Consider the following 14,999-nt stretch of genomic DNA (forward strand, 5'->3'; position numbering starts at 1 on the left):
GGCTCTTCTATTTATTGTATTGCCATTCTAACCTCACCTTATTTGCTGAAAAAAGAAAAGAAAAGAAACCACTGGGCAAATGGAAAAAAGCAGAAAAGTTTGATGAGAAAGAAGCTGTGATAGCCAAATCAACAGCAAATTTTAAAGGTACAATGAGATCTAGAGTTGTCCACCTAACTCCTGAAGAAATTAAGTTTATAGTAAATGCCATGCATTCTTAAGGAATCACACATTTTCACTTCTTCTTTTTTGTATTATGTTGCCCACTTTAGACAGGGCGTTTAGTTTTTTTTTTTTTTTAAGGTGCAGAAGCATCTTTCAAATCTACATGGCTAACTTCATAAACAAATCCCATACATTATTTGACATGCTTTACATTTACATTGATAAATCACCTTTGTTAAAATTACAGAACTGAAACTGATTACTTTCAATGAAATAAAAGTACTTTCAGTTCTCTCATAGCAGTGCAATTTTATATGTTTGAAAACTGCAGATCTTATGATGCTATAGAACAGCAAAGAAATGAGTAACACGGTGATTGTCTGGTTTGGTGAAGTTTAAATCCATGCTAATGTAAAACTAACTCACATTCCAGGCAACCACCATTTTACCCCATATCTGCAACCCCATTATACACATTTTTTGACTCAGCTTGACTCAGGTTTTTTTGTGTGTGAATGAGATAATAACGTTAGGAAAACAAATGGGATGATCATTTTTTTAACTTACTAGATTTTCAAAATTAAAAGCAAAAAACAACACATTTGAAAGAAGTTGCTGCACCTGCAAAGACACTCTTTAAGCTTACTATGAAATACAAAAAAGTGCACTCTTCTATATCTACATATAAAACTTATTAGAAATAAAACTTGTGTAAAATGTTTGCTGTGCAAACTATAAAAAGTCAGTCAGTTCATTGTCTTTCCTAATATTTTAGGTCAGCTTCTCTTGCTTCCTATTGCAGAGAATCACTGTTATCCAAGACCAGCCCACTGATATTTGTAGTTGAGAGGTCTGTTCCATCATCTTCAGTGCTGTCTACAGATTCATCTTCACTTTGCCCTGCCATCATGACTTGCTGAACAGCCAAAGTAGTACCATCAGATGAAAGCGATTGGAGACTGTCCACATTCATGTTGACGGGAGCTGTAATTGTTACAACAGCTCCTAAAAATGGAGAAAAGTAGAGGTCCAATTGGAAAAAACAATTAGATATTTTTTTTAAAAACCCACAACTCATTCTGAAATATTCATTTCATCTTATTTTCTTAAATAAACCAAAATAAAGTTTTAGATTGAATGCTGTAAATTTAACAATTGGAAATGAATTACAATTACACGGACCATCTAGTCCATTCTTTTCCTCAGTATGTCACTTTAATGACATTGTGTTCATTTTGTTTTAGTCTAGTTTGGACTAAATAAGAATTCAGAATTTTGGAAGTGTTAAGGCATTACTACCTCAAACTAGCATTACAAGATTTGCAACATCTGGAGCAATTATTTACATACTAAGTTGGACATCAGTAGTTAAGCTAATATATTAAAGCTGTGACATACGGAATTAAATATCGGAACAGGGATATTTAGCTTCAATGCACCACTATAAATATATTTGTCTGATCATGAAAGGGAAGAAAGTTCCTCTTTGGCAGATATTAATCATTTCTATTTTCTATGAAAATGTAGTCCATGAAAATGTATTTAGTAAAATAAACCTATATTAATTCATTATTTTCAGTAGGCTTCATACAAAGAAATTGAATAAAATATTTACTAATTGGCTCATCAATCAGCAAAGTAAAAAACAAAGCCGTTTTTTAAAGCTATTTAATGAAGTAAAGCATCTGCTTACCGTCTGACATAGTAAGTTCATTAGTTTGATGCTGAGCTACTCCTGATGCAATGGAGTCTGGCCAGAACCTCTGAACTGGTCGGTTTTGGGCTGTTTTTTTCTTTGTTTTTGGTGTTTCAGAACAGCTGGAATCCAACATTGGCTGGAGAATTCGCCTTCTAGCATTGATAAACCTACACAAGGGCAAAACATAAACTTCCAAATTAACTATAGAAATTTGGTATTTTCTAATTAGGACTTTTTAAACTAAACAACTGAGCAAAAAATAGTATAAGTGCTTCTCAGCTGGATTTTCTTATTTACTGATGCACTTTACAATTTCAGGTCTATATTTAAACTTTTTCTTCTCAAAAGAGACCACAAATAATTTTGAGTCTTTTTAAAATATGGCCACATTCTTACATTTCCATACAATTACTAATAAATCAATCTTTCACAATTTACCACCAATCAATCAAAATCTTGGGCTAAATCAAACCTACAATTTTATTATTTTGACAGGGATACTTGCTTTGATAAAGGTTTGAGCAAAGTTTTAAGTCAGAGCTCCTTGGAAAAACAACAAGGAACAACTCTCCTTCCTCTATGAGCAAACTATCATATTCCTTTCTGTGGTTCTGCTTTGCAGGTTCCTCCCCATCCTTAGAGCAGCCTTCTCCTGCAAAAGTGGCTGAAGGGCATCCAGATTGGTCAATGTGTTAAAATCTTCCCAGTTGTCTGGGAATTCTCTCACCATGTACCAAAGGTCTTTCAAACTGGGTTGCATCCAACAATCTGAGGAATGCCATAATGAACTCCTTAAGGCATTCTTGTCAGTATCATAATGCACATTGAAGCTAACCAGCCCTAAGTATGTATTATAAAGGATCTCCAGGCTAGGTGGTTCGAGCCTGAACTGAGGTAATTTGTCAATTCCTTCTCCCAAGATGCTTTTTCAAATTCCCAGCCTAATATTTCCCATTTGGCTTTATGAGGTCAATTACATGTTGCCAACACTATCCAAATTTCTCTGTTGCAAAATACAACTGCTTTTTTCTCACAGACTATGAATTTCCAGAAAATAAACATGCAGTACAGAAATTATAAAGGGACGTGCTGGCCTTGCAGTTAAGATGCTAGGCTTGTCAACAGAAGTTTGGCGGTTCAAGACCCAATCACCGTGTGACAGTCCTTGCTCCCATTCTTGCCTCAGCTCCTGCCTACCTAGCAGTCCAAAAGCATGCAAATGTGAGTAGATAAATAGATACCACTTCAGTGGGAAGGTACAGCATTCTGTGCGCCTCAGCATACTGTCATGCTGGCCACATGACCATGGAGATGTCTTTGGATAACACTGGCTCCCTCGGCTAAGAAACAGAAATGAGCACTGCCCCCTTGATTAGATCTAACTGAATGGGGGAAACCTTTACCTTTACAGCAATTATGCCAGTGAACTGAGACCCAGTTTAAAATTTAAGTTCCCATTTGATCACAGGTGATTTGGGGCCAGTTATTTTGTTAAGTCAACATATTTCAGAGAGTTCCAGGGGGTAAAATATGAGATGTACAATTACATTACTTTGAGTTTCTCAGAAGGAAGGAGATAGAACTATAAAATAAATCTGTTCAACCTACCAGTTGTTAACCTGAAGTAAGGTAAGATTTGTTTGTGCTGCTATCTGTTTTTTCTCATCTTCTGTTGGATATGGATGCTACAAAAAGAAAAGATTTTCATTCTTCTTTTTGAATTGAATATTTAAAATAAATTGCATTAATAATTAAAAACAATTCATTAGTATTTATTACAGCTACTCATATCCCACTTTTTATAATCATTTGTCCAAAGAAGTTTATAAACAATGTAACAGCTACAACTAGGAATACCATACATGTTATTTAAAGCAAACATGCTATGATCATTCTTAGAGATTCAGCTAGAGAGAGGGGTTGCTGCTGCAAGTCCAGCAAAGCTGGTTCTATGGTGGGGGTCATCTGTTTTCCTTTTCTTCTTTTTTAAGGGAAATTTCCCACAAGGCAATCAGTGGTAATGTTTCAAATTTCCCTTACTGTATAAAGGAAAATTAAAATTAAAAAGATATTTAATACTCCATAAGCATTTAGTAGAACTTGACAGTTTACTAATAAAATAAAATATGACCAGCTAAATTAATCTTTCTATAATGCATCCTGCAGTGACTTCAACTATTGCCATTTAATTCATTTATACCTGCTAAGTTCTTTTAATGCCATTAATTACAGGCTGTGATTTATTAATGTAATAATAATGTGAGGATAGTACTAGATTTCCATTTCCCAGCAATTAAAATCCTGATGGTATTAATAGCCAATTTACAGTATTCATGATAGTGCCAAACTTTTCTTAAATAAAAACCACAGGGTCATAAGAAATCTTCTTCCTAAAATGCCTGATATTAGTTTCCAAATTATCTTTATGTGCAGATAATCAGAAAAGAAAGAGCAAATGTTTCTACTATTCTATTAGAATTCTCCCACGATCAGCGTATTGATGATACTTCACTCCAAATTGATAGTTCTGTACAGATATTGAAGAAGGTAGGAGAAAATGAAGTGCCTTTGGGTCCAACACTCCCCTCTGGCCCATCCCATTCAGGAAGGAACAGAAACAGCTTAACACCATGCATCCAGTTTTAAACCCTTGCAAGCAGTCCAGAAAAAATCATGCTTCACAGTATAAAAGCTTCTGAAAGAGGACGAATAGAATAGAATAGAATAGAATAGAATAGAATAGAATAGAATAGAATAGAGCTGGAAAGGACTTTGGAGGTCTTCTAGTCCAGCCCCTGCTCAAGCAGGAGAACCTATACTGTATCAAATAAGTGACTGTCTAGCCTCTTCTTTAAAATCTCCAGTGATGGAGTGCACACGATTTCTGGAGGCAAGCTATTCCACTGGTTAATTGTCCTCACTGTCAGGAAGTTTCTCCTTAATTCCAGGTTGCTTCTCTCTTTGATCAGTTTCCAACCATTGTTTCTCGTCCTTCCCATTTTGCTTTGGTGAATAACGTGACCCCCTCTTCTTTGTAGCAGCCCCTCAAGTACTGGAATGCTATCATGTCTCCCCTATTTCTTCTTTTCTTTAGACTAGCCAAACCCAATTCTTGCAGCCGTTCTTCGTATGTTTTAGTCTCCAGGCCTTTGATCATCTTAGTTGCTCTTCTCTGAATTTTTTGTAACCTCTCCACATCTTTTTTGTGGTATGGTGACCAAAATTGGCTGCAGTATTCCAGGTGTGGTCTTACTAGGGTTTTATAAAGTGGTACTAATACTTCACGTGATCTTGATTCTATGCCTCTGTTTATACAAACCAGGATTGTATTAGCTTTTTTGGTTGCTGCTCCACACTGCTGGTCAAGTGATCGTCCACTAGGACTCCAGTAACTCACAGTTACTGTTTTTGAGCCAGATCTCGCCCAGTCTGTACTTGTGCCTTTGATTTTTCCTGCCTAAATGTAAAACTTTGCTTTTCTCCACATTGAAATTCATTTTGTGGGATAGGGCCCATTGTTCAAGTTTGTCAACATCCTTTTTGGATCCTGAGTTTGTCTTCTGGGGTGTTGGCTACTCCTGTCAGTTTGATGTCATCTGCAAATTTGATGAGTTCCCCTTCAATTCCCTCATCTAAGTCATTTATGAAGATATTGAAGAGTACTGGGCCTAAGACGGAACCTTGTGACACCCTGCTGCTTACTTCTCTCCATGTGGATGTAGTGCCATTGAGGACTACTCGTTGAGTACAGTTTGCCAGCCAGCTTCATCTCCATCTGGTGGTGATGTAGTCTATTCCACCTTTTTCTAGATTACCAAGGAGTAGGTAGTGGTCTACTTTATCAAATGCCTTACTGAAATCTAAATATACTATGTCCACAGCATTTCGTTGGTCTACTAGTTTAGTCACTTTATCGAAGAATGAAATAAAATTGGTTTGGCATGATCTGTTTTTAACAAACCCATGCTGGCTACTAGTTATAACTTTGTTTGCTTCTAGTTGTTCGCAGATCTGTTTTTTGATTATCTTTTCTAGGATCTTCCCAGGTATTGATGTTAAACTGATTGGTCTGTAATTTCCTGGGTCCGTTTCCCCCCCCCCTTCTTGAAGATGGGAACCCCATCAGCCCTTTTCCAATCCTCAGGTACTTTCCCGGTGCTCCAGGATTTATGAAAGATGTGGTGTAGTGGTTCTGCCAGCTCCTTCAGAACTCTGTAATTGTAATTGGTCAGGTCCCGGTGATTTATACTCGTGAAGGTCGGATAGGTGTTCTCTTACCATTTTCTTATTTTAACTTTTGTTTTGAGCTTGTCTTTTGCAGTAGTTTTTTTTTTTGGTATGTTCGGCTAAAGTTTCTTTTTGCGAAACTTTTTTGTGTAATAGTTGTGCCACCTCCATTCGGGACCAACCAAGTGTCATCCACAACTAATTAAATTTCTGTCCCATGCTCAGGTCTGAACTCAAAACTGCCAGGGACCCAAATAATTTGTATCTTCCAGAGCCCTTTGCCACTGCAGTTCCCCATTTTCAGTAAACTTCCTAGGATGGTAATTGTTCCCTTTTGTTTCATTGGATTTTAATAAGCGAGTAATCCAATCTCTCTGCAAGGTTCTCTGGCACCTCCCTTTTCCTAAAAAAATGTGTTGCCTATAGCCCCAGCTCCAGTCCTCTCCTTTGCCACTTTAATTAACCCTGTGCAAACCACAGTGGCAGAACTCAGATTGCAGAGGATTCTGTTCACTTCCTTAAGCTTCATGGGCTCAAAATCTTCCCAGATAATGTTACAAGGCATCACCTTTGTCATCTCAGTAGATTCTGTCCATCTAGCTTCCAAATTGGAGTATACACAAGCAATTGTATCTATTATAAATGTTTGGTCAGACAATGGCAACTTAATGTACACTGACTAGGTTTTCCAGCCATTCAAAACACTTTAAATAGTGCCAGCATTCCATGAACAAAATAAGGGCAGGGGAGTAATTATGCTATGCTGCTTTTATTGTCGCAGAGTAAGCTTGAACCTGACATATTCACTCCTTGCTTTTTTTTTTTTTTTTTTTTTTTTTACATCACTACAGGCATTTCTTCACTGCTTCATTTCACAGAGCTGCTCAGTAAATCAAGGAGAAGTACAGGATTGGTAAACTGAATAGAATTGTTGAAAATGTCATTGGCGTGGAATAAACATCCTCCAGATCACTGGGGAACTCCCAAGTGCCATCTGGAAATCTGTTACTTCCATCAAACATCTGTGCTTGACCATCTTAGCAGATCCCTTCTCCTTGCAAAGGTTTGTGCGCCCCCCCCCAATTAATCCTACTATCATGAGGAAGTGATTTGTTTATGACATGGACTGACAGAAAAGTCCGCCAGAACTGGATCATGACCCATATGTTCCATACCAACAAGATATGGCCAGTCACATGAGTTAGGCTAGTGATGACTTGGGATAAGCCAATGATTACTGTGGTAGCCATGGACTTCTGAGCCACCCCCAATTCCAAGGAGGGGAAATGAAATCACTTAATACTAACAGGCTAGCTGAATCCATAACCTCCTCTGCAATGAAGTCAAGTAGCTGAATGGGGGATGCTGCTATATAACTGGGAGGAGAATAGAAGTACCCCACTTTCCCCTTTTGTCCCAGTATCATGAACAAGGCCTCACATCCTGCCCGTTTTGGAACAGTGCCCTCATAACAGCTAAAATCTTTTGGTATTCCTCTATCTCAGGTTGGGACTGATGCAAAATTCAAAACCCATCTGCACAAAATTCTATGAGAGGGACTTCTCTTTATCCAGCCTGGTCTTAGGAACATAGGCCAGGTCTAGCCTCTCCTTAATTACATAATGGACAAAGTAGGCTTTATTACAGATAGACTTGGCATTTAATAGCATCATGTTGAGTTGGAGTACTCAACAATCCAGCTACCTGTTTCTTGATTGGAGACTGGGAAGCTGGAAGTCTGAACTTTTAAAGCAAATCTCCAACAAAGAACAATAATGCAGATGCAATTCTTTTCTTTCTCTGTTTAGTATTAGTTGATCTTATATATTGTACATCAGAAGGGAAGATGATGTATGTCAAGAAATGTTCCTTGATAGTGCAATAGCATGATTATTTGTTACCGTTGCATATGAGTACGTTGCTCAGACTGTTTAAAATAGGCATATCCAATCCATTTTGTTCAAACAGATATCTCCAAGTCTACTGTTGTAGAAATGGCTAGTATGAAAGTAAGTGAAAGTAAAAAGTTGAAGATATAAATTACTATTTTTATTCTACTGTTCTGAAAAAGTTAGAAGTTAACCCTTTTTTCCTCTTCCCCCCTTCCCATATTTTTCCTCCCCCCCCTTTCCCTTCCCCATTAATTTTATTTTGATTTGTATTTTCTATTATGAAAAAAATCAACATCTCAACTTACTAGAGAGACAGTAGAATTCTATTTCTATAATACATTTGATGATGGATATCGTTTGATTATGGATATAATAAAAGTTGTAAAATGCTGTCTCCTTTAATGAAAACCAACAGCACTATGTAGTACCCATGGATTAAATGTTATTATATAGACAGAGCATGTATGTAAAATAAAAAAACTTCTGGCAACATTTATATGATCTTTCAATTAATGAATAAGCTGATTATGACTATATAAATCACAAGATAAATGTGTGATCCTAAACTAACAACACATGGGGCCCTTTGAGTATGGAGTACATTCAGTAAAACAAATCACATAAGAATCCTGCTTCTGCATATAACTAAACTTCATTTTATATAATGAATTTCTTCCAAACCCTGAGGAAATGCTTAGATTGACAGAAATTTAATTATAGCTCTCAAAAGACTACTGATTGAAGGAGCACATGATTTAAAAAAAAAATCCTCATACAAATGAAATAAAACCAGAAAATCACAAGTTTACATAAGAGCGTTACTGAAGGTCTGATTCATCGTTAGCAAATCAATTTAACTTGTTTTTCAGTAGGAGCTATAGAAATAGACTGTAAACATTTCATTTCGGAATAAAGTATTGTCCTTAATGAAACTGGTACAGGAGAAAATAGCCAAGCAAACAAGCAAATGAATCATTGAATAAATCAATCCAGAGTTCTCACTCAAAGTACAAATGATCAAGCTTAAATTATTGACCATGTGTGAAGTCCTAGAGTATGACCAGAGAAAAGACAGATGGAGTCAATTACAGCAGCAATGTGTGCACCATTGGAAGATTAGAAGGAGCAAGTTGGGGACAGTTCCTGGTCATGAAGACTCAACCCAACTTGATGGCACATAATCAATAAAATAGGTAAAATTATAATCAGTAAGATTTTTTTTAAAAAGTGTTCCCAATCACTGAGATCAATTCTTACCCCTATATGCTGGAAAAGCCAAGATCTCATCACGTTTGTAGCATGTTTTGGAAGAACGCCCCTTTTATTCTTTGATGATCCATCATCTTGATGCAAGATGCTTAAATCTTGGTTTAATTGTAACTGGAGCTATGCAATAGCACAACTTTATTAAAACATTATAGATTTAATCAAAAATCCTTAATATTTCATAAGAATAATTAAAAAGCACATATTTTGCATTAAAAATAAGAGGAGTGCTACACATGTACTGTTTCAGATTGTATGCAAAAGCTATATATGTCAGTGCTCGGTTCTTAACAGAACATATGAAAAACTATCAGATTAGGAGAAAGAGTTTTAACCCTGTGCTCTTTAGATGTTTTCTATGTATAGGGAATTTTAGTGGAATTTTATTTTATGTGAACATTCAAGCATAGTATTCACAAACTGCATATTAAAATGGATGAATATGGATTCTCTACAAGCAGTATTTATCCTTTTTATATTTATGGGGGAAAATCAGGAACACTGTAATGTGTAAAACAACATATTCTGTCAGGGACAAAGATGTGGCCCTTCTGATGTATGAGTACTCAAATTTTCTTTGTGCCCTCCGAGATCTCTCTGATTCTGAATATTGAAAATTAAACGCAGTTCCTGCCACTCATTTTATGGATGGGTATAGGAAGATGTTTTTTAACTTTTCCCCCACATTTCACATATCAAAAAAAAAATTAAACTATTATACAGGCAACCTGTATTTTCAATCTATGTTTTCCACAGCTTATTAAAATCCTCACTTCTCCTCCCATTTTAAACCACTCTATGAAGTGAGTGAAACAAACCTGTGAATTCTGGATCCTGATGGTTCCAGGTGACAGTGTTTGTGTTACTACTTGTCCTTGAGGTGTGACCACTGTTACTGGCTGATATACTGTGCCACCTTAAAAGAATGCAGCAATCAAGTAAATAACGAAACAAGAGATAATAGATTAATTGATAGTTATTATTAGAGATACAGGATGTAGGTATGTTTAAAACATAAAATTATTTTTTAAATGCAAAACTGATTATTTTTTCTGATCCCATAGAATGTTTTACTTTTATGGAAGCAGAAATTCAGGTAAGAGTCCCCCCAAGGTCCCAAAAGTCAAAATGGCAGTCTCAATAGTGCAACTGAAGCCCTGCTCCTTTGCATACATATATGATGCCAGTGCATAAACAAGAGAGTCAGGGTTTTGATATTGCTACCAAAACCAGCATTTTTACTTTTTAACCTCCGCCACGTACATAACTAAGAATGTTTTAACTATATTTAATATTATTAGGTAAATTAGTTATTATGCTGTGAATATTTTTAATTACTCAAATATATGTTTTGCCTTCATTTTTTTTCATTAGCTCATAAGAAGAGTAAGACCAGACAATTACTCTTTGAAAAGTAAAGCTATTGTTTAAAATGGTGCTCCATTCATCTCAAGATAAATAGGTAGCATGTATTAAGAATAACTTTTATAACATTTTTCTCTTTAGACACTATTAAACAGCCAGAAGCACATAAACACATATATTCACACACTTAGATAAAATGCAACATTTGAATGTTTAGTGTTTCTTACCTGCAACTGTTGCCATAGTTACATTTCCCTGCTGCAGTGCTGATGCAGGTACCACAATCCCCTGGGGACTCAGTGTACCTGTGATGGCACTTTGAATTGGCTAGAAAGAGTAACAACAAGAATTACATAGCCTTATATTTATGAATGTTCCCATGATTTCAGTTAAATAATTTCAAATCAGAGAATTGAAAAAATACGATGTTGATTGATAAGTATGATTTAAAAAGCCTGTTATGAAAAAAAATTCAATGAAAAGAATAAACAAGCAATAAATTGTGTATGTTGATTCTAAAAAGTTAGCTCTCTTTCCAATACTGAAATATTCATAGAATAGTTTAAACAGTCATAATAATGTGGAGTTATAATTAAACCACACACTAGTTCCTGTACCACTCAATACTATTACATAATGAAAGCTTGAATTTGTATATCAAATTGCTAGACATAATGGGAGGAATATTTGGAAATGGCTATTGGTATTTTACCTAGATTTTATTTTTTAAAAAAAGAAAGAATAAATAAATTGTACAGGCTTTCAGTCTTAAAGATCTCCTGAGCATTTTAAACCTAAGCAGCAAAAATGATTTTTTAAATATTTTGCTAAAGTTTAAAATATTTACTCAGATTAGTAAATCATCAAATAAAATACAATCTAATATATGAATTGCAAGAATGCAGTTTAATAAGTTGACATGAGGTTGGCATGAAATGTTCAATGAAATTCAATGAACAAATTTCTAAAAACATATATCCATATTTTAGACTATTCATAATTAACTTATTTTTTCTTCTGTAATGATAAATATATGCTTCCAATGGGTTTCTAGGAGGGTTCTTATAGTAATAAAGATAAATATAATAAACTATTTAATGGATTTATTTTTTCATAGCACTTATACCATTCCAATCTCAAGCGTCTCTGAGCAGCACACAACATCCCTACCTCCATCCCCCAAAATAAAATAAAATAATAATAATGAATAACTAAATCCAAATCAATATCAAAAACAAACCATCAAAAGCAAAGGTCAAACCAAAATAGTTGGCATCAGTCATGCAGCTGAAGTCAAAAACATGTGGAAATAAAACATTTTGAATTTGCTTATGGAATTTCAGGAAAGTGGGAGATGCTTGGACCTCTGGGCGAAATGTATCCCCAAAGGTAGGGGCTCTCTCAGAGAATTCCTGTAATAACCACAAGAATGATGAGAACTTTCAGGTTATCTCTTGAGGACCAGACTGAATGGGAAGAATCAATTTTGCAAGCTATTGTCCAATATATCCAGGCACTGCACTGTTGAGGATTTTTTTACCTTTAACACCAGCATTTTGGATTGGCCCTGACAGCCTATTCATAAGCAATATAGTGCCTTTAGTAGAGGTATAATAGTGAGGAAGGGTTAGAACAGAATGTCCATTAAATCCAAACTGGATTTTATGCTTGTGTTGTTTATCTGTTCATAAATTATCACACAGAGATTTATTTACTATTGCATTTTATCTTCCATAAACTCTGATCCAATAAATCAAGAATTTAATTTGGCAGACCTCATTCTGAAATGTAAATACTACTTAAATTTAAACAGAAATAGTAAATTAATAACTATTTAAACTGGTGGAAAAATCACCCAACTTCCATTACTATTATAAAAATTCAATTGCCAATTGGGACACATTTTAATAATAAAAATGTTATGCAGCAAAATAAAGGCCCATAGGTTAGTGATGGACATTTATAATCCGTATTGTTTCAGGTTAGCTTTTCATGCCTTCAGTTAATGCAATGGTGGTTGATCTTTGGATTGCCAGTGGCCTTGCTTAATATACTTTGGGTGGTTAAGACAAACGGTTCAATTTTATTTTATTGGATTTATAGGGGAACTTCAAGATTTTTGTTGTTGTTTAATTATGTGAAGCCATAAGGCTTAAACATTAGTGTTTCTCCGTGTTTCTCATCTTAACAGGGCAGAAAACAGTGCAATTAATACTGTGTCAAGAGGTACTTGGATGTGCAAAAAGGGGGTAACAGTCTGTTTCCAAATTGACTTAGTCTAATATTTGCAAGCAGATTTTCTTAAATTCCTCTCCCGACATAAGTCAATTAGGACAAGAGGCATTTCATGAGATGAGTGATTTCTGCTCATTAATATTTTTTCATCTGGTCTCTTATGCCTATGGTTTCTTATGCTTAGATTTAGCTATTGAATCAGAAGAACTTTATGCTCTTAAGTCTTGTGTATATGATGGAGAGCTATCAAAAGCTTTCTTCCTGCACTGAGAACTTCCCTATCATGGACTGGGCCATTATTTGCAATGAGATGAACAAAGCCAACCCAAAACTTAGGCCAAGGAAACAGTGCCAAAGAAGTGTAATGATAATTGTGTCAATTTTGCTCTACTGCTCACATTTTCTGGTGACTCTTTCCATGAAGACAGCTGCTCCAGCAAATCCAAGCTATCTTTATCATGTTTAAAGTTGCTGGACTGCAGACAAAGAGTTGACAAATTATAGTCATTCTTTAAGAATTACAATTTCATGTACCGGATTACTAAGAACTGCACAAGGGAGACCTGGTATTTTTAATAACATCACAAAGACTTAAACATTGTTAATTGGCAAGTCATAGATCATCTATTTTAAAACTGTATGGTTATGCATTCAATCAAATTATTAAAATGGCATATTATACTTAAATTTTTAAAAATCTACATTTATCTATCTTGAATCTTTTTGGAATATGGTACATTACAAAACAATTAAGAAAATAAGCTTCATTTATCATGAAAGTTACCTGGGGTTGTACTGGTGAATAAGGACTCCCAGATTCCCCACTTAGCAGAGTTTCACTGTTCATTTTAGTCTTTAGACATGCAATATAACGACTACAAAAATCTTTACAGAGCTCATTAACTTTTTCTAGCTCAAGCAGATGAATTCGTAAAACCTGAATTGCTTTTACCATCTGAGAATAAACAAACAGAATTTTAAAACAACATACAAAAACGTCTGCGCGTCATTTACATTTATTGACAATACTGTATTTATATCCAGTCTCAGTGACAGAGTTTGCAATAAAGTTCAGTGACTATAATTTACAATCATTAAAATGAAAGATGTGATTAAATACACAGAATAAAGTCACAAAACAATAATAGTAGTAACAATAATATGTTTAGAGAAAAAGGGCTTTGCCTAATGTTAAACATGAGTAGAATAAAACTTGCTGGCAAACAGATTTACTATATTTATATTCTTGTCTTTCAGTATCTACTAATCTTTACTTTTTAAGCAACACAAGACAATTATAAATAAAAATATGATGTTTTATTAAAAAGAAAGAAACAAAAATATGTCCTACATGGCTGTTGAATGTAATTGAAATGCTAAGATTTGGGAGGAAAAGTCTAGCAGAGAACACTGTTTCCTTTCTTTTAATGAAAATGACTACGGAGAGGATCTTTCATTTGATTACTGTTAAGTTTCACCTTAAAATACCAAAGTCACTTGGAGAAGGTTTCTGAAAATCACACTATACTGCTACTCAAGTTATACAACAGAATTCATATAAACCTTGAGTTTGACTTTCATAAAAAAAAAACTGGCTAATGCTGCTTTACTTTGCAGTACAGGTAGTTCTCGACTTACAATCGTTAGTTTAGTGACTGTTCGAAGTTACAACAGTACAGAAAAAAAGTGACTTATGAACATTTTTCACCTTTATAACCATTGCAGCATCCCCCTGGTCACATCGTCAAAATTCAGATGCTTGGCAACTGGCATGTACTGTATTTATGAAAATGGCAGTGTCCCATGGTCATGTGATCACCTTTTGCAACCTTCTGACAAGCTAAGTCAATGGGGAAGCCAGATTCATTTAACAACCATGTTACTAAAAAACTAGTTAAGAAATGCAGCGACTCACTTAACAGCAGCAAGAAAAGTCATGAGGCAAAACTCACTTAATAACTGATTTGTTTAGCAATAGAAATGTTGGGCTCAATTGTTATCATAAGTCAAGGACCACCTGTATATTATTTAACAACCAGTTCATTAAACATTAATTGGAATACAAACTTTGACAGATTTTGCTTAATGATCTTTTAAAAAAATACTTTATTTCAGTGCTTTCTGAATTTGTAGTCATTTAAATAGATAGG

At 35.0% G+C, this 14,999-nt stretch overlaps 1 protein-coding gene across 5 annotated transcripts in view; it reads right to left on the bottom strand.

Moving 5' to 3' along the window:
* Positions 1-285: 285 nt before the first annotated feature.
* Positions 286-14,999, bottom strand: part of PKNOX1 (PBX/knotted 1 homeobox 1) — a 30,216-nt gene continuing 15,502 nt past the window's right edge. For 4 of the 5 annotated variants that reach the window (XM_039368752.1, XM_039368759.1, XM_039368744.1 and 1 more), the window contains 8 exons: positions 13,634-13,804; positions 13,248-13,325; positions 10,842-10,941; positions 10,068-10,165; positions 9,241-9,369; positions 3,473-3,549; positions 1,859-2,031; positions 286-1,170 (listed from right to left, as the gene is read on the bottom strand). In XM_039368752.1, coding sequence (XP_039224686.1) covers positions 959-1,170; positions 1,859-2,031; positions 3,473-3,549; positions 9,241-9,369; positions 10,068-10,165; positions 10,842-10,941; positions 13,248-13,325; positions 13,634-13,804 — 1,038 coding nt within the window. In that variant the 3' untranslated portion in view covers positions 286-958. The remainder of the gene's footprint in view (positions 1,171-1,858; positions 2,032-3,472; positions 3,550-9,240; positions 9,370-10,067; positions 10,166-10,841; positions 10,942-13,247; positions 13,326-13,633; positions 13,805-14,999) is intronic. The other variant, XM_039368770.1, reaches the window with a different exon arrangement.

This window comes from Crotalus tigris, unplaced genomic scaffold (genome assembly GCF_016545835.1).
Source record: "Crotalus tigris isolate CLP2741 ecotype Arizona unplaced genomic scaffold, ASM1654583v1 scf7180000017601.7605149639:7615979, whole genome shotgun sequence".
In the NCBI taxonomy this organism is placed as follows: Eukaryota; Metazoa; Chordata; class Lepidosauria; order Squamata; family Viperidae; genus Crotalus; species Crotalus tigris.